Below are 23,554 nucleotides of genomic sequence, written 5' to 3' on the forward strand. Positions count from 1 at the left end.
CTTCTTTCTGCTAATGGAGTTAAATTTAAAAGTTTTTATTTTCTTTTAAACCCCATCATATTAAATCAGACCTTGCAGGTGCTGGTCACGTTCTGCAAAACATGTTGGTGTTGGTGACATTAAGAAAAATACTTTGATTATGTTTTTATAGGATCACAATTTCTCTTTGTGTTTTCTGGTTTAGAGAAAGATGCTGGTCTTTCTGTAATGATTACATAGTGTTTCATATATGCTATGACTTTTCTATAATAGATGAAGATGAGTGTTTGAATTACTATGTTGCTGTTCTTTTTTTAAATAGAACTAAATACTTCTTAATTTACAAAATAATCATTCTTCAGTGAAGGCGTTAATGTTGCACAGATGGTAGCAGAATACTTTCCTTTGATTTTTAATAAGGGACTAGTTTGTCAAAGAGATTTCTCAACTTCTGTTGTGAAACCTATAATAGAGAATAATTTGAAAGGCACACAATGTACATCATTATAATCCTTTGATGTAGATTAATGATAGCTAAATCACATTTTCTAATTGTCTCTCTTTTCTATAGTTTATTATTAAATTTTAAGAAAAAACTTGGCTAAGCAGCTCCTTAGTAACATGTGCATCTCTGTTCCTTGATATTTTGTGGTATACTCTGAAATATTTAAATTCAGAGACTAGAATTCCTCTAAATGTTATCATTAAGAAATTTACTGTGTAGAGGAAGGACAAATATTTTACTTCATGAAATGAATATGATAATTTATCATGCTGAGAAGCATTCACCCATAAAAACTATTTTAGCTGTTAATAGTGTGATTTATGTTCCAGCAGTAGAGTTGTTTTTCTTTTTACAGTTTTATCTTAGATATGCTGCATAAAATTCAGAATTTACAATCAAATTTGCTGTTGTGGTCCTTGCTTAGTTATGCCAAGATACATAATTAAAATTATCTTGAGAAAAGTTATTATTACTGGATGAATAGTAAAATTGTGTACATATCAATTATATGAATATGTACTCTCTTCATTTACTTCTTTATAAGTTAGGAAATATGTACACCTGAGTATGAAATTTGTTGTCTTTTTAGATTTAGATGTTTTAGTCGATTGAGTGTGTTGCTAATACATATAATGCTTAATTTTCCTTTAAATGACCAATTCTACATTTTTCAAGTTTTATAAACATGGGCAACTTCAGGATTTGACTTGGTTTTAATTGAAAATGTCATCATCTGTGTTTAAAATAAATCTTTAAAAAATCAAATACAAGTTTTTACACACTACTAGAGGATTAACCTTTAAATCTTTGTAATCCTGAGTCTTTCTTAAGAAGTAATCCTGGTAACATTTCATTTTGACCTTTCCTCTAGACTTGAGATTTTATCAGAAATGACTTGGTTTTGAAATCTACTTATCACTGCAAAGAAAAGGCCTTGTTGAATTTAGATGTAAAGTTTCTGTGTGAGTGGATACCTCATTCTGATTGTTTTGATTTCTAAGATCCTGTCTTAATAACACTTTGTGGACCAGGCGGTGTTTAGCTATGACATAAAAAGGGTATGTGTAGGAAGGTCTGCTCTTATTGCTGGGATTGTTGGTACTTCCTTTTCAGTTTAATGTGTCTGTTTTACCAGGAGGAAGTGATGGCTCTTTGGAGTATACAGTATAGGTTGAATTCTTTTGTTATGCAGGGATCATTTCTGAAATTTCTAGAGTTAAATACTAATTATTTGTTTTTCGGAACCCACTATTTCCATTTCTTCTTACCTGTTTAAGGTATTGTTTTTTTCACCTGGTAGGCATGTTTATAAAGAAAGATAGGACTTTTGTACTCAAGAAATATGAGGTGAAAGAAGAATAGGCAAAAGTGATTTTTAACTTTAGAGAATTGAGATCTTTGTTAACAGTCTTTTGGTGTATTAATAATTTCATGTAAATTTTATACTTGTCTGTTTTTACAAAAAAGCCTATGGAATTTGCATTGGGATTGTGTTATATCTGTCGATCTATTTGAGAGAACAGACATCTTTTTTTTTTTTTTTTAATATTCTTTGTAATATTCAACATAGTCAAGTCATCTGTAAATAGATACAATTTTATATCTTCCTTTCTAATCTATACTTTTTATATCTTTTTCTTACCTTATTGTGCTGGCTAGGACTTCCAGTATGATAGTAAATAGGAGTGGCGAGCGCAGACATCTTTGCCTTGTTCCTGGTAAGAGGAACAAGATAATAGTTCCAGTTTTTCACCAGTAAGCATGATACTAGCTGTATGAATTTTTGTAGATGCCTTTCATTGGGTTGAGGAAATTCCCTTCTATTCCTAATTTGTTGAGACTTATTAAAAAAAAAAAAAAGAATGGATGTTGGATTTTTGTCAAATGTTTTTTTCTGTATTGAGAAGATTGCCTAGTTTTTCTTTAGTTGGTTGATTATAGTGAATTATATTGATTGATTTTCAAATGTCTTTTTTAAAATTAAATACCAGTTAATGCCTACTGCTTATTAAATCCCACATCTGCCTTTTTCTTTTCTTTCTTTAGTTTTTGAGTATTTTTTTTTCCTCCATAGCTCTTACCACCATCTGGCATACTGTATATTTTACTTATTTATTTGCATATTTTGTCTACTTTCTGGAATATAAGTTCCATGTTTTGTTGTCAGCTGTATCTCTAGTCTCTAGAACAGTGTCTGGCACAAAGTAGTATTCAGTAAATATTTGTTGAATGAGTCTCTGTTCTCAAAAAGTTCATACTGTAGGAGCTGAGAAAGAGGTACACAAATAAAAGGTGATATACTTTACGAGAGCTATAAATAAAGTTCTTTGGAAGCTCGAGATGGGAGGGATTAAGTTCATGTAACATATTTCGTTTCCTTTTTTCTATCAGATTTGAAAGAAGATACATCTAGGAAAAGTTTATTTAATGATGCAGAAAATAAGAAGAATTCAATAAAAATGTGGTTTAGTCCTCGAAGTAAGAAGGTCAGATATGTTGTAAGTAAAGTTTCAGTGCAAACCCAGCCTCAAGTGATGAAAGATGTAAATGCTCAGCAAGCCTCAGCATATGAATTTGTTTCCACAACTCCTCCTGTAGACGTTTCTGAGAGGGCTAAAAAGACTTCGAAAAGATCTGAGAAAAAACAAAAAAAGAAAACTGTAGCTGAAATCAACCAAAAATGGAATTTAGAAGCAAAAAAAGAAGATGGTGAACCTGACTCCAAAGAGGAGTTTAAGGAAAAGCTGGTATCCTGTAGCCCACCATCTGTTATTGCTAGTCACCATCAGGTAAATGGTGAAATAGACTTACTAGCAAGTGGCTCCGTAACAGAGTCTCAGTGTCTTGGAAATTTAACTGAAGTCTCTTTACCATTGGCTGAGCACATAGAGTCTCCAGACACTGAGAGTAGGAATGAAGTAGGGACTCCTGAGGAGAAGGTCTGTGAAAATTATCTTACATCTAAGAAATCTTTGCCATTAGGTCATAATGGAAAACGTGGGCGTCGCAAAAGACTTTCCAGTCCCATTTCTAAGAGATGTAGAAGCCACATTCCGAGCACCAGTGGAGATTTTGTTAAGCAAACGGTGCTCTTAGAAAACACACCATCAAGCAAACGTAAAGTTGGTGATACACGAAGGAGGAAAAACCGTACTATATTAGATGAATCCGTTACTAGCCTTTCACCAGGTACCCCAGCCTCTACACTGAATACTTCAAGTTACAGAAGAACGATGTCTAGTGCCTCAGCAATGAAGCTGTTGCCCAGTAGCCTCATGGCTGGGAAAAGAAATCATAGAGGAGAGACTTTGCTCCATATTGCTTCTATTAAGGTAAGACGCTTCCTCTGAAATGCTATCTTGGGATGAGGCCAACTGTAAAAGCAATTTCTTTGGGGTTTGTGAAAAATGGCATAAGACCACTCAGATAATTAATCTACCATAGATAGTATACTTCCTCTGAACCAGAGAAGCAAAATTCACAGGGAACTGTATCTCCATCTCAGAGCAGTGGCCACTGGGTCTGGGAAGCATGATCTTGTGGGAGAAAACCCATATTTGAACATTTCAGCTCTTATTTTGCCAAGTGCTTTTGCTTTTGTCTATTTTGTTTAGTTTTCATCATTTTGCCTCCCCATTCTTCCCATGCTTTATCAATGTAGAAAATTGGTAAGTTACTGCTGGCAACACATTTTTACCTAGCAAAAGAGCTAAGGACCCTCTGAGAGGGGACAAGTTTCTGGCTTGACTCTCCTAGTGGGCACTGCCAAAATTTGGAAGGTTGAAAGATGTGGTCTCTAAATTTCTCCAATGACCTGGACATTTGACTTATCAGAAATGGCTCCTGTGGGTCACCACAAGGCAGCTGCTCTGGCCCCATAGTTTGCCATTCCTTGTACTGGCCTGTTCATTGAAGTTAATTCTCTAATTATTGCCTCAACACCTGGGATGTGGCGGTGTTGTTTTTTGGAACCTGGTCCATTTTGTGAACACTTGCAGTGGTTCATCTTTGAAATTGACTCAAATACTACATAAGAAACAAATCAATAAACACCATAACTTTATAGACTTTGTGATTTCATGCAAGTGTTATGAAAATATGATATGGCAAATCTTAGTACTAAATTAGGATAGCTTTTGTGTTCTCTCAGTGACTTTACCAGGTAAATTCACCCAGGAAATCCTTGGGTTCCTTGGATGGATAGAAAACTTAGGGAAGTCTGGAAGGAACCCTTTGGAGGCCCCCAAACATGGGGCTGGTGGGCAACATAAAACATCTGGGGAGATCATAGAGTAGGCATTGAGAATGGTCCAAGGATTCCTATATTTTTGTGTGGACAAAGGGAAGAGCACAAAATGAGATTCTCCCAACTGTTGATGTTTTTTTTTTCTTTGCCTTTTCTCCAAACTAATGTAGAATATAGTTGGCCCTCTGTGTCCACGGGTTCTACATTCATGGATTCAACGAATAATGGATTGAAAATATTTAGGAAAAATAATAAAAATAACAATACAACAAGAAAAAATAATGCAAATAAAAATACAATGTAACAACTATTTACAAAGTATTTATATTGCATTAGGTATTATAGAGATGATGTAAAGTATACAGAAGGATGTGTGTAGGTTATATGCAAATACATCATTTTATATAAGTGACTTGAACATCTGTGGATTTTAATATTTGCTGGGAACCAATTACCTGTGGATACTGAGGGATAACTACTATATTTCTGATGCCTGTGAGAGGGGAACCTGCAACATGACTGTGTATTAGGGATCACATATCTAGCACGACAACTCGAATTTTTGGAATTGGTTCAGGTTACATTTTAGTTTGATTTCTGCAAAGCATGACTTAGAAAATCAGACTTTTTTTTTTGGTCATCTTTGTTACCTATATGTGCATATTATATAGGCACAAAAGATGTTGTAATCTTAACATTACAATGCTATTAATGCTTCATGGATATAAATAGCTAGTATAATTATTTTTTGTTCGTTTTCCTGACTAATACATAAGAATTTCTACATTCTTCTAACCATAAGAATAATTTATCTTTATTAATGAGGATCCCTAGAGCCTAGAGTCTAGGCCAGGGTGTGGTAAACTCTTTCTTAAACAGGCAGTTAGAGTAAATGTTTTCAAGCTTTGCAGGCCAGAAAGTCTCTATCACAGCTGTTCAGCTCTGTCCTGATAGTGCAAAAGCAGCCATAGACAATACGTAAGCCAGTAAAACTTTACATATGAAATTAAGTAGCTGGCCTGCAGGCCATAGTTTGCCTGTTCTTGGTCTAGGCATGGAAAAAACCCGTAATAAAACATAAAGATGGGAAAAATGGTGGCATGATGCTGTCTTGGTGAATTTTCTTCATTGACATGTTCAAGAGTGCTTCATACAAGTTTTGTCACATTGTCAGTTTACTTAGAGTCTTGCCAGAGTTAGAATTATTCATTTTGATTCCCTGGAACTTAATTTTTAAATACTATTATTGTCACCTGCTGTCATATTCTGTTACAGTATATTTAAGAAAAGTTAACTGATTTTTAAAATCATGAATTAACAATAGCGTTCTTTTAAAAATTTATTATGCGTTGAATGGATGCCCCCCACTTCAGCTTGATTTTAATAGTCAGACAAATGCTTGGAAAAAAGTCAGTGGATTTGTCAGTATATTTATCTTTAAAAAACAGTTTTCATCTCATTCCTATCTTAATTTTCTCATTTGCAGCCAAGAACGAGTAATCTATGCGTACTAGAAAACCACATATTGAAATTGTGCTTATTTATATTTTGTACCCCCCTACTTGAGAAAAGGATTTGAAGTGGCTGTAAACGTGAAGCTACTATAAAACAGAAGAAGGAGCAGGGAAAGAGGAAAGAGTTACTGCTACTGCATAATGAATTTAGATTTGGTGACCTTTAAGACAGCCAGAGCCAACAAGGGGAAGTACCAGGTTTTGTGCTGTCAAAGATATGTTTTTTGGGGGTTGTTGTAGTTGATATTTTCCCCAAAAGCATATTGGTAGACTTGCAGTTTCCACAGATGTAACTGTGGAACAATGACATTGTTCCTATCAGGTTTTAGGAACGCGTTGCCCTATGCATGCTTTGTATATACGCACTAAGGTCAGAGAACCCAGTAGTATTAATAGTTTGTTCTCTTAGGCTAGTTTTCCCCAGTGCAGGTAGGGCTTTACCGAATGATCTCCAAACTTGAGAATATTATTAATAACATGCTTTAACATCTTGCCCATAACCTACCTGTGGGCATCGTCAAAGGCCATAACCTTTCCGTAGCTACCACTCTAGTGGCAGCTACTTTTCTTTACTTGCCCTCACCACTTGCGCTTTTTTTCTATTGCAGCCTAAACAAATTACCACAAAGTTAGTGACTTAAAACAATGCAAATTAATTTTCTTACAGTTCTGTAGGTCTAAAGTCTGGTATGAGTCTCATCAGACTAAAATCAGTTTGTTAACTTTGTCTTTCTGGAGGTTCTAGGAGAGGATCCATTTCCTTACTCATTTTGATTGTTGGCAGAAACTGCATCGTTCTTATGCGAAGACCAAGATCCAGTTTTCTTCCTGGCTTTCAGCTGAGGGCTCTTCCTAAGTTCTTCCTGTTCCTTAGTTCATGGCCCTCTTCCTCCATCTTCGAATCCAGCAACAGCAGATTGAGTCCTTCTCCAATCTCCTCTTTCTGACAAAGCCCAGGAAAGTTCTCTGCTTTTAAGGACCTATATGATTAAATTGGGGCCACCTGGACAATGCAGAGTACTCCCCATTGAAGGTATTTACCCTTTTGCTGTGGAAGCTAACACATTCACAGGTCCTAGGGATTAGGGCGTGGATGTTTTTGGGGTTCATTATCCTTCTGACCACACCATTGAAGTAGCCTCCCGATTTCTTGCCCTGTTTTCCCTTTGTATTTCCTGTAGTCCTCTATATGACAGCCAGAGTAATCTGATGTAAGTCAAAACTCATCATTGCTCTGCTCCTTTATCGATAACTCTTTCTATATGCTTCTTTCTATTTAAATATCTTTGTAACTCATGTTCCTATTTGAATATCTGTGTCTCCTATGGTTAAAATGTTACTGAGAACATTGTGTTATAAATGAGATTTTATGAGAAAGCATTGTGCCTAAGTGGAAACTAAAATAAACACTGATTCTTCTGATTAAATAAAAAGCAAAATACTAAGGATATAGAGAAAATTTTGTTTTATAGTATGTCACCTTTGCTTCAGAATTTGTGGGTGCTGGAATAACCCTGTCCCCCTGCTCCCTGGTTCTCTAGCACAGATTGTAAAAATGACAGTGATTACTTATAATTTAGGCCACACAGACAAATAGGTAATATTTTGAAGGCAATTTACAAGGCATGGTACACTTAGAACATAACAAGGGTGGTGAAGATCCCCTGGGTAGAGGGAAAATCCTTACTGAAGAGTCCCCTTTCTGAGGGTTTGATTTTGTAATTAATTATACTTTAATGCAGTCATGTTATATTGTGTGCGAAGACATGTTATTATTATGTGTCCTTCGTACTAGCTTCATGAGAAGGTAGCAGAGGACACAAATGCAAACTGACATCTGTGATATTGTCAAGATTTTAATTTCTAGAACACTTCTGGGAGTCAGTATTCATTTTTCCCTCTGTCACCCACCACCTACGTACAAGTCTCCTTTTGTAATACCAGTACCTTTCTGTTCTGTTGACTAGGTTGAATCATCTGTTAAATTACAGGCATACCTTGTTTTATGGTGCTTCACTTTCTTACACTTCGCAGAAATTAAGTTTTTTTACAAATTAAAGGTCTGTGGCAACTGTGCATCGAGCAAGTCTGTTGGCACCGTTTTTCCAACAGCGTGTGTTCACTTATGTCTCTGGGTCACATTTTGGTACTTCTCACAATATTTCAAACTTTTTCATTATTGTTGTATCTCTTATGGTGATCTGTGATTAGTGACCTTTGGTGTTACTATTATAATTGTTCTGGGGTGCCGTGAACTGCACCCGTATAAGACAGCGAACTTGATTGGTAAATGTGTGCGTTCTGACTACTCCACTCTCTGGTCATTCCCTTGCCTCTCCCGGCTTCCTTGGGCCTCCCTGTTCCCTGAGACACAACAATATTGAAATTAGGCTGATTAATAACCCCACAGTGGCCTCTGAGTGTTCAAGTAAAAGGAAAAGCCAACACAGGTCTCTCACTTTGAATCAAAAGCTCGAAATGACTAAACTTCGTCAGGAGGGCATATGGAAAGCTGAAGTGGGCTGAAAGCTAGGCCTCTTGTGGTAAACAGCCATGTTGTGAATGCAAGGAAAAGTTCTAGAAGGAAATTAAAAGTGCTGTTTCAGTGAATACACGGATGATAAGAAAGCGAAACAATCTTACTGCTCTTGTGGAGAAAGTTTGAGTACTCTGGATAGAAGACCAAAGCAGCCACAGCATTTCCTTAAGCCAAAGCCTAATCCAGAGCAAGGTTCTAACTCTCTGTAATTCTTTGGAGGCTGAGAGAGGTGAGGAAGCTGCAGAAGAAAAGTGTGAAGGTAGCAGAGTTTGGTTCATAAGATTTAAGGGAAGACTCCATCTCCATGACACAAAAGTACAAGGTGAAGCAGCAAGTTTTTCACAAGATCTACCTAAGATAATTATGAAGGTGGCACACTAAACAGCAGATTTCAATGTAGGTAAAACAGCCTTCTGTTGGAAGAAAATGCCATCTAGGACTTTCATAGCTAGAGAGAAGTTGATGCCTGGCTTCAAAACTTCAAAGGACAGACTGACTCTCTTGTGAGGAGCTAATGTAGCCAGTGCCTTTAAGTGGAAGCCAGTGCTCATTTGCCACTCCAAAAATCCTAGGGCTCTTGAGAATTATGCTAAATCTACCCTGCCTGTGTTCTATAAATGAAACGACAAAACCTGGATGACAGCACATCTGTTTACCGCATGGTTTACTGAATATTTTAAGCCCATTGATTGAGACTACTGCTCAGAAAAAAAGATCCCTTTCATAATATTATTGCTCACTAACAATACACCTAGACACCCAAGAGCTCTGATGAAGATGTGCAAGGAAAATAATGTTGTTTTAACATCTATTCTAACATAACATCTATTCTGCAGCCCATGGATAGAGGAGTAATTTTGACTTTCAAATCATCATCTTTTTTTTTTTTTAACAGGTGTCTTTTTTTAATTGGAAAACTTACATACTGTCCAGTTACATTTCTCTCAAAAAACTGCAAACTGGGTAGTAACTAAATCTCTAGGCAATATGTGTTCAAAGCTAAGAGAATTCAAAAATTAAAAACAAACAAACAAAAAACCAAATCCTCAGATCCTGTTGCGGGAGCCCTGCTACCTATAGGCTAATCAGTACAGTGGTACTCCTTGACTCTAGGAGGCTGGAAGACATCTAATAACCCCACTCAGAACATTTACTTCAAGTAGCCTTTTTCCAGTTTCCAACTCATGAATTAAGATAACATTTTGTTAACTCTATTTGAGAAAACTTTTTACAAGTTGTTTTATGTACAATGACAACTTTTAAAAGGTCACTAAAGTTAACTGGACAATAAACTAGGTAGAAATCACTTCACAAAAAAGACGAAAAGCCCAGAATGTCACTTTCTATGGAGAACCCACAGTTCAGTTTTCTTCAGAGCAAAGAAAAAAGAAACTTTTGATCATATTAGAAGAAAGTCAGCCATAGCTTTGGAGTCTGTACTCAAACTACACATGCAATGAGGAAAATATTCTGCTGAAACAATGGATCTGCTGCTGCATTTGTCTTACTGTTTGTCTAATATTAACAATTATACACAGAGCTGTGCAACTATTAATAGTATTTGGAGCAATCCTTATAGTGTTACACAGTGTCAGGCACAACATTTCAGTTCTCTTTGCACCTCTCTGTGTATCCTGGGCTTCCTCCTCTTCTGTAAAGTCATTTTTGCTGTTGAAGGTCTTGAGAGTCTCCTCAGGAGCTTTCCCCTTGATCATACTGGCAACAGTCTTGCATGTAACATCAAGCAAACCTTTGATGTCTAAGTAGTTTGCAGCCAGAATAAGTTCAGAAAGTGTTCCTTGGTCAACTTTCAAGAATTCTTGGCCCCAAACAGGAATATGGTCTGTTCACTTTCTTCATTCTCATCATCCTCAGGAAGAGGAGGGTCTTCCTTGTGGTGGGCACATCACTGAATGACCTTTTTTAATATTGCTGCATTAACATTTGGTAGAGGAACTGGGTCATCATCCATTCCCAAATCTTCGGACATGGGTCTTCATAGTCAGAGATTGTTTGACAGTTTCCACATCAACTTCAAATATCTCTCCATCAGAACTCTGCAGCTCAACTGACGGCATGGTGTTTGGTCTCAGAGACGGCTGGCCAGAGGCTGATAAGAGCTGGGTGGTGTCTGCACAAGAAGAGAAAGGTAGAGGACAAGGCCACTCCAAGTCTTCTTATTTAAGAAATATGTAAGGGTATAGCTGCCATAGGTAGTGATTCCTCTGATGGATCTGGACAAAGTAAATTGAAAACTTTCTGAAAAAGATTCACCATTCTCGATGTCATTAAGATCATTCATGATTCACGGGAGGAGTTCAAAATAGCAACATTAATAGGAATTTAGAAGAAGTTCATTCCAGTTTTCATGGATGACTTGGAGGGGGTTGAGATGTCAGTGGAGGAAGTAACTGCAGATGTAGTGAAAATGGCAAGAGAACTAGAATTAGAAGTGGAGCCTGAAGATGTGATTCAGTTGCTGTAAGCTCATGATAAAGCTTTGAACAGATGAGGAGTTGTTTCTTATGGATGAGCAGAGAAAGTGGTTTCTTGAGTCGAAATCTATTGGTGAAGATGCGGTAAACACTGTTGAAATGACAACTAAGGGTCTAGAGTATTACATAGCCTTATTTGTTAAAGGCAGCAGCCTTTGAGTCCAATCTTGAGAGAAATCCTACTCTCTCAAGATAGTACCAAATAGCACCACATTCTACAGAGAAATCTTTTGTGAAAGGAAGAGTCAATCAATATGGCAACCTTCATTGTTGTCTTTTTTTTTTTTAATTTCAAAATATTAAGGGGGTACAAATGTTCTTGGTTACATGGATCACTTTTGTAATGCTTGAGTCCTGGCTATAGGTGTGCCCGTCACCCAAATAGTGTTCACTGTGCCCATTAGGTAGTCTTTTAATCTCTTCCCTCTTCCGCCTTCCCCTGGTTGATTTCCTCTGTGTTTTACTTACCTCTGTGTACATGTGTGTTCATCAGTTAGTTCCAATTTAATAGTACATGTGGTGTTTGTTTTTCCCTTCTTGAGATACTTCACTTAGGAGAATGGTCTCCGGTTCCATCCAGATTGTTGCAAAAGGTATTAATTCATCTTTTTTTATGGTGGAGCACTATTATTTTAAGAAATAGCCACAGCCACCCAACCTTCAGCAAACCACCTACCCTGATCAGTCAGCAGCCATCAACACTGAGGCAAGACCCCCCCATCAGCAAAAAGATATGACTCCCTGAAGGTTCAGATGATTGTTAGCACTTTTTAGCAATAAAGTATTTTTTAATTAAGGTATTTACATTTTTTAGATGTAATGCTATAATTGCACACTTAATAGACTGTAGTATAATGTTAACATAACTTGTATATGCACTGGGAAACAAAAAATTTGGTGAATGTTGTGATATTTACTTTATTGCAGTGGTCTGGAACCAAACCTGCAATATCTCTGAGATATATTTTATTCAGTAAATTCTGACTAAGAAGCCAGAGAAATGTTTAACATATTTTGAGCTTCATTCCACATGGCTAATTATTTTTGTTTTAACAACATCTAATTGCTCAAAGGGAAGGTTTTAGGTACCTGGTCAGTTCATTTATGTGGAAAAGCTTAACCATGTTGGGTAAGTCATTTTTATTGAACTTAATTATAACATCGATTTTGTTTTTATGAAGATGTTTATTATTAATGGTATTTTAAAAGAGCTAACCTTTATAATAAGGAAAAAGTTTTGTTTTTGTGAGTGTGTTTTTGGAAAGTTAATTTCTATTGCTGGAATATGCACGTGTTTGTAAAATGAACAAATGTTTGAAGAATCTTTCCTTTGTTGAAAAGTTAGCAATAAAACAATTCAGTGGGATACATACACACTCTCCCTTATTTTTAGCTTTTAATGTATTAATTGAAAATTTCAAATCCATTTAACATTTATTAGAAACCTTGGTAAATACTTTGCTTAGATAATTTTTTTCTTTTTTGCTATGGTTCAAGAAAACTTTAATATCCTTTTAAGTCAAGAGGAACCTAAAAGTAAGTACTTATTACCCAGAAAATACCATTAGAGAAGAAAGTAAAGAAATGAGAATCAGAAGCTAGTTTATTTCCTAGAAACTTCGTATCAGTTCAAGCTTATCCAGTTACTGTAGGTCCTATCTAATTATCATAATTTTATTTATGTGCATGACATTAAATTTACATAAAGTAGAAGGGTGAAAATATGACAAACTTTAAAGTACTAGGGAGGAGAAAGCAGATTGAGTATAAAAAGCAAGCAGTTTGCTAATCAGCTATATATTTCAGAGAGTGGAATGTTAACAGAAGACACTTTGATCATTTGAAGAGGTGACATGAAAGAAAAATAGCAACTGTTTAGCAACCTAAAAAGAGATTCCGCTTTTATTCTCCAGATTGTCCGTCTTTTTCTACTTGACTGTTCTCATGTGACTCTCCCATTTCACAATTGTCTTTATTTTATGAGCTTTTTTCATTTAATATATTTTTATCATCATGTAGAATTAGAATGGGGGAATTTTTGAGAAGGTTTTTCTGTGTACTTTTTGTGGGTACTTTGTTGTTGAAGGTAGGGAAATGTGTGTGGTTCTGTTTGCCTGCTATTCAGGTGATCGTTTAAAAAAATTCACATTTGTATTTTGGTTGATGCTCTTGAGTTCATTTGGAACTGACTTGAATATAGAGCCGACGTTCCAAATATATGCTAGCTTGCTCTAGAAATGTAATATTTGCACTGTTAGGAACTCTGGGAAAATGTTTTTTATTGGAATTGGGGCAATTGATTTGAAACATTATAATGCTTGCTTTTAAGCAAGCCCATTGAACATTTAAAGTCATTTTTGTTAATTTAGAAACATAAAAATGTGTGTTGCATGTGGATTTAATTTGTAAGAAAACTTTAAGTTACAATAAGTTATTGTATTTGTGAAATAGCCCAAAACATGGGAAAAGAAGTAAGTAGAAGTAAAAAGCAAAAAAAAAAAAAAAAATCTAGCATTATTATATTTAGGGGACTTAGTGATTTCTAAATTGTCAAACCAATAGAGGAAAAAATTCATTTCAGAAAAGAATATTGGGGCCGGGGGTGGAAAGGTAGAGATTTGTTTTTCCCTGAAGAAGCACTTCACAAAACTAATTGAACACAGCATTGTATACGTAACTTAGTTATTTTCGTTTTATTTTCTCTTCGTGGGCTTAGGTACTGTACCCCTGCCCTCTATTTTCAGTGACTAGTAACGGTAGTGTAATTTCAAGAGAATTTTATCTTCATCCCACTGTATTAATACTATCCTTCGTAAAGCCTGACATTGTTTTACAAAGGAGTGATATCTTTTATTTTATAGCTAGAGATTTTACAAAAGTCTTTAAGAGTTAACTGATACTTAAATGTAACGTGTAATCAAATATGAAAGATGGATGTCAGATCTTTCCACACTAGATTAAGCTGAAGAGACTGTAGTATTAAATAGCTTGAGGATGCTATTTCCCCCCTTGTGGGCACAGAAACAAAAAGAAGACTGAGGGATGGGACACCTGAGACCAGTTTCCCAGACTTAACTCCTTTGTCAGGGCTTACTTTCATTGGGAGCTGGCCACAGAGAAGCATACTTCCAAAGCTATTTTATTTCTTCCTTCAAAAGACAGCTTGTAAGGTCCACTCACCCATATTAGGATTTATTAGATTACGATGCAGAAGACACGAAGTTCAAAATGGGAAGGGGATTTTAATTTTAATGCTATTTAATAATTGAAAGTGTCCTAATAATAGGAAAGTAAAATATTGTCTGCCTTTAGTTTGTCCTCCTTGCCTTGTGCCCCATTTTAATTCACTTATTCCCCACATCTTCTTGTTCATCTTCAAAAACAGGTTGTGAAGTCTAAAATAAAGTTACTGTATTTCTTACTTTTCCTCATGTTCCTTCTCCTTTCACTACAGCAGTGAGCCACAGTTATAAAATTATTGCATATCTCTCCAGAGTGTTGGAATAAGGAAGACAGTGAAAGAGAAAGATCGAAAACCGTTTGTGATTTGTCAGAATGTATTATTTTTGGATAGAAGCTCCATTTCCTGTAGTTGAGTTAAGTTGCTAATGAGTGGTGATTGTAGTCTTGAACCAAGGCATAAGAATTAAATGCTGATTCCATGGGTTGTTTTGAATAGGTTGCTACTGACCCCTTTTCTGCCATTTTGAACAGAGCAAGTACTTCTGTCTAGAAAATTCCTTTGAGCAAATAAGGTGAATGTAAGCTAGATGTGTTAGGACAAATAGAGTAATTGCCAGTAAGATAACAGATTTTGGCAGTTTACATGGTTTCACTGAGTAGTCTTTGGCTTTAAACAATGTTGTTAGTTTCACACAATGCCCCAAAACCATTTTCATGTTTTCAAAAAGGGTTTTTTCACAAATGAAATGATTACTTTAAAAACTTTGTTATGATCAGACGATCTTTAGCCAGTGTTCTTTATTTGATATCTTGAAGTGAATTTTGAATATGGGTTGCTAATACTTTGTAGTCTGTATTCAAGAATGACCATATTTTTTGATAGCTCAGAACAATTCATACGTACGTAATTTATCAGCTCATGAGCAACAACTGCAAGGGAAAAAGATTTAAGTTTTACTTTATGTTGACGACAGAATTTAAAAACCTCTATATCTTCTCTTGTTTCCTTGATGCTTTTTAATTTCTTCTTTTTTCTCCATTATTTCACTAGGGCGACATACCTTCTGTTGAATACCTCTTACAAAATGGAAGTGACCCAAATGTTAAAGACCATGCTGGATGGACACCATTGGTAGTTCTCTGTTTGTTTTCTATTCTCATTCTCTTTATGTTTATAGTTCTTATAGTTTATAGTTATGTAGTTGTCCGTATATCATTCTCTGTCATACTTTTTTTAGTCTGAAGAATTTATGTTATCACCAAGTACGAGAAAATGATTACTTCCCATCTAGCTTTTCATTTGTGACAGGCAAAAAATTGGCTACCTTTTGACTGACTACCTTTAGATTTAGGAATCCAGTGACTGCAGAGTTTAGCTAATTTGTGGAGGTAACTGCCACAACTGATATCAGGCTCCGTTCTGCAGCATTGCATGTCACTGGAGCCACATTTCTTGCAACAAAGAGAGATCCGAGGAGCTGGTATAGGAGTGTGATCACAAGGCAGTGATTCCTACTGAGCATCTGTCTTAACCTCACTGATAACCTATCCAACTGCAAATACATAGAGGCAATAGAATTCTTGGCTTACATTGAACATTTTAAAAAGTCTTATTATTACTAAAAATACAATGTGAAGAATACTCTGGATAAAGAATGGCACAAATACTTGGAAACAATTGCTATATGGGCTAATTACAGTAGGACAATAAACATGAAATTTGAATGCAGCCACAGAAGTGTAAACAAATGAGTGGATGCCTTTATCCTGTAAGCTAGAAATGCAGCACAGAAGTTAGGAGACTTTCAATAGGCCAGGCGCAAAAAAGGTTTAAATTTATACATAATGACTTCTTCTTGCCAAATGTTTAAGCTGGGAAGGTTTAGTTTGGATCAGAATCACTTTGTTGTTTGGACTCTACAGGCTGGCTAACCTTTTCAAAGAAAGGGTAATATATATATGTTTTTTTTTTTTGAAGCCAGTATGACAAATTATAGTAAAGATTGGTGCATAGTTTAGAGCAGTGGTCCCCAGCCTTTTTGGTAGCAGGGACTGGTTTCATGGAAGACAGTTTTCCACAGACTGGGGTAGGGGTGAGTGGGCAGGCATGGTTTCAGGATGATTGAAGTGCATTACATTTATTGTGCACTCTATTTCTATTATTATTATGTTGTAATATATGATGTAATAGTTATACAGTTCACCATAATACAAAATCTAATGCCGCCATTACAGACAGGAGGCGGAGCTCAGGAGGTGATGCAAGTGACAGGGAGCTACTGTAAATACAGATGAACCTTGGCTTGGGCCCGCTGCTCAGATCCTGCTGTGTGGCCGAGTTCCTAACAGGCCACGGACCGGTACCAGTCTGTGGCCTGGGGGTTGGGGACCACAGATTTAGAGGATGTGATGCTTACTTTGGATTCCTTTCTAGAAATAGACCTACAGATGTTGAGTGTGGATCACTGATTATGAATTGAAATAGACGTACTTAAAAAGTACAGTATGCCAGAGATTTATTAGAATACAACACAGAAGCAGTTTTAGCAGTTCATAAGGACATAAGGAAAGATTGGAACCTAAGGCATCATTGTTACCAGTTTTGCCATTCATTCAACAAACTCTTTTAGGATTCCTACTCCGTGTTATTTGTTATCAGTGACGCTAGCCATTCGGTAATCTGTAGCTTCAGCAAATAGCTTGTCTTGTAAATACTCTTAGGATATTCACTTTGTTGGGTGGTTACGTGGATGTGCTGTGCACCGCAGGTGTATGGCTAAACACCTGATTTAGTGAATTTTCTTCAGTCTTGGAGCATTGATTTTATGCTTGATCTGTTTGTTGAATGCTAAGTCTTTTTTTTTTTCTTAATGTTTTAAAGTTATTGTAGGACAATTTCGGAGCTATGTAGTTGGTTTCAAGCTACATTTTCTTCTTTAAAAAAGAGCTCTTTGGCCCAAGGCTCAAACGAATAGCCTTTCATTGTCCATGAGTTGCACAGATCTTGATCACCATGTATTGTATCACAAAGATTATTTAATAGTGGCTTTTACTCTTTGAACAATTTATGGTCTGTATGAGTAAGAATAAATTTACTGACTGAGGTTCACATTTATTTTCTGTAATGTGATTGATGTTGTAATATCATCCACTGCTCTTTCTCATCACTTCTCTCACTCTTTTTTTTAAACAAATTTAATTAGCATGAAGCCTGCAATCATGGGCACCTGAAGATAGTGGAATTGTTGCTTCAGCATAAGGCATTAGTAAACTCCACTGGGTATCAGAACGACTCACCACTTCATGATGCGGCTAAGAATGGGCACGTGGATATAGTCAAACTGTTACTTTCCTATGGAGCCTCCAGGAATGCTGTGTAAGTAGTTCAACTTAAAAATTGATTTTCAAATTGACTTGAATTCCTGAATCAAGGCATGCAATGAAGCAGAGACTAATACTCAAATTGATGGCTTTTTCTCTTTACATTCACAGTGAAAATTAGATGTGATCATTAGGTTCTGTATTTAAAATCAGCATTTATAGGCCGGGCGCGGTGGCTCACGCCTGTAATCCTAGCACTCTGGGAGGCCGAGGCGGGTGGATCGCTCAAGGTCAGGAGTTCGAGACCAGCCTGACCAAGAGTGAGACCCTGTCTCTACTAAAAAATAGAAAGAAATGATCTGGACAACTAAAAATATTATATATAGAAAAAATTAGCCAGGCATGGTGGCGCATGCCTGTAGTCCCAGCTACTTGGGAGGCTGAGGCAGGAGGATCTCCTGAGCCCAGGAGTTTGAGGTTGCTGTGAGCTAGGCTGACGCCACGGCACTCACTCTAGCCTGGGCAACAGAGTGAGACTCTGTCTCAAAAAAAAAAAAAAAAAAAAATCAGCATTTATGCCCTTTTCCCTCATGATACAATTGGTGCTCTGTATCTGTGGATTCTGTATCCAAGTATTCAACCAACTGTTGATCAAAACTATTCGGGAAAAAACCTAATGAAAAAAAAATAGAACAACTAAAAAAATACAAATAAAACGATACAATATATCAAATATTTACATAGCATTTAGATTGTATTAAGTTTTATAAGTAATTTAGAGATGGTTTAAAGTATATGGAAGGATGTGTGTAGGTTATGTGCAAATACTATGTTACTTTACATAAGAGACTTGAGCATCTGTAGATTTTGGTATCCACAAGGGTCCTGGAACCAATTCCCCATGGATATGGAAGGACAACTGTGCCTTCATATTTGACATATTTGAGGGGGATTTGCTGTCTTAATTCAGAAACAATTGTCAAATTAATTTTGGAAGCTTTCATGTATGGACAGATTCACTTAGTGTTTATATTCACTTAGTGTTTATGTAGTTTGATTCATACTTATTAATAAGTAAATGATTATTATAGAAATAATTGTTTTATATGCTTCCTAACACTTGAGAATTATTTTAAATATTCCATTCCTTTTATACATTTTCTGTGTACTTCGTATAACAACAGTTAAAGTATGTAAGAATTCAGATATTGGGCAAGGGCGGTTGAATTATTTCTTAGACTTTTCATATCATTCAAATGAGGCTCTGGGTAAATTGTTTTTCAGTGTCAGGACACAGAGATGCGTTAGTGAATACCGGCAGCTGCATTTTAAAATTGCTATTCAAGAGTGTCACAAGCAAATGCCATATGTAGATATTTTTATCTTTAATCTGTAACTTGGTGCATGTCTCCCTATATATTATTTTATTCTTTTCAGTTAATCAGATAGTTGAAATGCAAATGGAACGATTGCCTCTCTGTGCCCCAGTTGCTTCTATAGGTTTGAAAAGAGCACACAAAAGTCAGACTTAACCTAGTTACAGAGGAAAATAAGAATTACAAAATGCAGAACTTACAGGTTGTCATTTTCTCTTGGTAACCATTTAACATAATTGAAAAACAAATTAATAACACAAGAATGTACCATACTTTGGTGCTGTTAGTTTCAGTAAATGTATCTAATCTCTTTTATTTCTCATCATAAGTTATAACTGGAGCAAACTCAGGGAACATATGTGTTCTTCTGTTTTTTATTTTTCTCTGTGTGTGTGTGTGTGTGTGTGTATCTATATACATGAACCTAACAGAGATATCCATATCTATATAAGAAGCTAACGGATATGACCCTCCTATGGATGTAGCAAGCCATTTGGTAAAGCAAGTCGTTGCTTGGGTCAGGTGAAACTGAATAGTTTCCGTCCCAGGGTTCTTAAATCAGCCATGACTACTTTAATGAATGGAGCACTGGTCAGGGCGTTAGGGAATCCAGCTTTTATTTGTGACTCCATTATTGACTTTATAGCTTCAGGCAGGTTAATTTCTGTGCCTTGGTGTCCTCACCTATAAAACATGGGTGATGCCTGCTGTGTTTCTATTTCTTCAGAGCACAGTGAGGATTAATGAGCCAAAACACAGAGCCTGTCTTGTGGTTTGTACACCATGATTCTTCACTGCTCTGTGAGAGCTTATTAATATACAAGGAGCGGGCATGAGACTGTGAGTGAGTCTGCCTTCACAGGTGACTTCGCTGTTGCTTTAGATAGGCTTACCAAGTGAAGTGGCAGGTTTGGGTCTATCTCTAGCCCAGCAGTGTCCAATAGACCTTTCTGTGGTGACAGGAATGTTTATGCTGGGCATTCAGTAGCCACTAACCACCTATAGCTATTGAGCACTTGAAAATTGGCTATTACTACTGAGGAACTAAATTTTAATATGCATTTAATAGGCACGTGTGTCAGTGACTGCTGTGATAGACAGCATTCGATACAGTTAGGATAGTTGGGCAGGAGGGATTGCTGCTGGATGAGGATAGTAGGGCAGATGCAAGTGTAGACTTAGTCCTAGGGTATAACAGTGTGGTGGCTGTTTCTAAGCATTACAGTTTCTTTTCCAGACTATTGGTCATCATACTTAAGCATTTTCCTGTGTTTTTTGCTCTTCGTTTTATTTTGTAGTAGGTGTTGTTCACCTGATTGGCTTTACACGTTTCCTAAGTGACCTCCTTCTTTTCAGATTACCTTTCTTTAATTCATTTTCCGTACCACAGCCTGAGTGCTTTCAAAAAATGCAAGTCTGGCCAAATAGCTTATTTGCTTAAAGCCCTTCAATGACTTTGTCTTAAAGCCTAATGTTTTTAAAATAAAGGTGAAACTCCATGTTCTCCCAGACCCTTCCAAGTGCCTAGCATAGTCTATGCTCACATTTGTTTGTAGAGTGAATTAGTAAGTGTTTGAATGAATGAAGATATTGGGTATTTTTTCCTCTCTTTTGATAAAAGGCGAGATGAGATGAAAATAGGGATTGCCTCTTTCTGCCACCAGCTTCACTAAGTGTGACAAGTTTTTGTAAGCTGCACCTTTTCTAGAGTGGTAGGACTGGTTCCTGGGAGCTGTTAGAATAAATTTTGTGTGTTTCCAGGCCAGAATTCTTAGCCTCATGCCCAACTGGCATCCGTAGCATGGTACTTTTTGTGGGATTGTGGTACCCAGAGTAATTCCTATATACAGCCTTGACACTTTTAAGGCCTCCCCCGACACCACACATCACCCCCTCAATGTTCTAGATATGGCCCTTCTAGAATTAAGTAGTGACAGGTAATATAGTAGATGAAGTTCATTCCTGTCCCTTCCTCCATTTCTTAAGGAGATCATGGGATGGGGATGGGGCATGGAGACTGTGGGGTTTTTACTGCTCTTCTTTTTTTGCCTGAAGCTCTTACTCTCCTTATAAGCCATTAACATCTTAGATTCTGGAACCTGAGCTGGCAAGCATGTTTTCTTTTCCTTTCTCTGCTTATATTAATATCTCTTTTACTCTTAATGGAACTCTTTTCTCAATAACTAGGACTAGACTCCCATACCTAGAGGAAGGGTAAGAACCAGAAAGGGCAGAAGCCATTCATTCTTCTGTCCATCCCTGGTTAGGGCTTGCTACTTTGACTAATCGAAGAAGCAGCGCCCTTTTGCTTATTCTAAATTTCTAAGTGTCCTCCTTTAGCTCTTGAACAGACATTTTGGCTGTCTCCTTCATTACCTCAAGATCGGTGTCTTCTCCTAGATGCCTTTCTTTTTCGTTGGTTTTGTCACACTCCCTCCATCGCTCCTCACTTGATCATCTCCCCAGTTCTGTCTGGCTGCTTATGTTCTAGTAGGAGTGAACAGATGCTTAAGTCACTGATTATAGAACAGTGTGATGCATGTGTTTATAGCATAGTGTCAAAATTCTGTGAAAATGTAGAGTAGGGGCTGCAAGTAAGACCTGAGGAAGTTATGAAAGGGTTTCTGGAGGAAGTAGCACTCCAACTGAGTTGTGAAGAAGAAAAGGAATGGGGACTTGGGCTTTTCAGGAAGGTAAGATGCCAGGTGCTAAGGTATTCTAAGGCTAGACTGTTTGTTCATTCGTTCTAGGAACTTGTTAATGATATTAGCCTGGAGTGAAAGGGAGGGGAGGATGAGATAGATAAGAGGCCAGAAAAGGTGGGCGGGGACTGTGAACCGCTGTGTGGCTAAGGGGTTCCAATTTTAAATTAAAAACTTCTTCCTCCATGCTGGGCAGGGAGCTCAGCTAAGAGGTGTGCCCAGGGATCCAGGGGAGGAGTTCTGAGAGTCTGAATTAAAGTAGTGACACTAGCAGTAGGAGGGGAAGGGAGGGGGAATCAGCTCCGTTAATGTATTCTTTGAGATGAAGTTTGATTTACTGTGTCAAGTTTTAAAAATACCGTATTAGGATGTTGATTGAAATTAGATACGTATATAGATTACAGTGCCTTAATAAAGCTGGTTTCTCACTCAGAACCATGTTTCTCCATTTATTTAAGCATTCTGTTATGTATATCTTAGTAAAGTTTTTAATATATTTGTGAGTATACACATGCATATAACTATTAATATTTATTGAGGTTATTCTAGGTACAGGTTGAGTATCCCTTATCCAAAATACTTGGGATTAGAAATGTTTCAGATTTTGGAATATTTGCATATACGCAATGAGATATTTGGGGATGGGGCCCAAGTTTAAACATAAAATTCATTTGTTTCATATACACCTTATACACATAGCCTGAAGGTAATTTTATATAATATTTTAAAAATAATTTTGTGCATGAAAAAAAGTTTTTGTTAAGTACTTATGTGGAATTTTGTACTTTGGGTATCATGTCGGCGCTCAAATAGTTTGGGATTTTGGAGCATTTTGAATTTCACATTTTCGGATTAGAGATGCTCAGCCTATATAGTGTTTGATTCTTTTGTCGCCCTAGTGAACTGGATGTTCTATTAATACAATTTGTTATTCCTGATATATAGGAAAGCTGTTGATTTTAGTACATTTCTATACAGCCAACACCTAATTCTAAGAATCTAATTATCATTTATTAACTTTCATTTATTCATTTGTCAAAGCTTCCAGGACAATATTATAAATAATGGTGGTAGTTGGCTTATTTCTTTTGTTCTTCTTTTTAAAAAAATATTGACTGTAGTTTTGCAGTCAATATTAATATCAGTGTTAAAAATAAAGATTTATGTCCTGTGGAAGCTTTCTTCCATTTATTTAAAATTTTTTTTTTTAACAAGACTGTATGTTATTAAATTATTTTTAGCCTATACTTAGATGACCTTACAGTCATTATTAGTTGATGTCATTTTAATACATTTTTTAATATTAAACCATTCTTCCTTTCCCGGGATAAAGTTGACTTAGTGTTATTCTATAAAGAAATATTTTACATCCGTTTTCTAGGGTTTTGTTTAGGAATTTTGCATTTATGATTATAAATTACAATGATTCATGATTTTATCTTTCATTTTTTTGCCCTCAGATTTTGATATCAAAGTTATATTCATAGCTTCAAGTAATCAGGTTGCTTTCCACCTTTTCTGTTCTCTGGACTGTAATAGAGTATCTTACAGAAATAAGCCCTGTCCCCCCTTGACACACGTTATCTATTTTGATAACTTACATATTATATAATTTTAAGAGATATCACCAATTTTATTTAGTTATCACTATGAAATACTAACGTATTAATAGCAGAATACAGGCGCTAAGGAGA

The 23,554-nt window shown here is 36.3% G+C and overlaps 1 protein-coding gene and 1 pseudogene across 5 annotated transcripts in view; one reads left to right on the top strand and one right to left on the bottom strand.

The window, feature by feature from the left end:
- BARD1 (BRCA1 associated RING domain 1) overlaps nucleotides 1-23,554 on the top strand; it is an 85,012-nt gene that overhangs the window by 20,836 nt on the left and 40,622 nt on the right. For 3 of the 5 annotated variants that reach the window (XM_012651461.1, XM_012651462.1, XM_012651463.1), the window contains 3 exons: nucleotides 2,876-3,816; nucleotides 15,513-15,593; nucleotides 17,665-17,837. The exons of the other annotated variants lie outside the window; for them this stretch is intronic. In XM_012651461.1, the coding sequence (XP_012506915.1) occupies nucleotides 2,876-3,816; nucleotides 15,513-15,593; nucleotides 17,665-17,837 (1,195 nt within the window). The remainder of the gene's footprint in view (nucleotides 1-2,875; nucleotides 3,817-15,512; nucleotides 15,594-17,664; nucleotides 17,838-23,554) is intronic. 5 annotated transcript variants of the gene reach the window in all.
- LOC105816130 lies at nucleotides 10,229-10,861 on the bottom strand (annotated as a pseudogene).

This window comes from Propithecus coquereli, unplaced genomic scaffold (assembly GCF_000956105.1).
Source record: "Propithecus coquereli isolate 6110/MARCELLA unplaced genomic scaffold, Pcoq_1.0 Scaffold357, whole genome shotgun sequence".
NCBI lineage: Eukaryota > Metazoa > Chordata > Mammalia > Primates > Indriidae > Propithecus > Propithecus coquereli.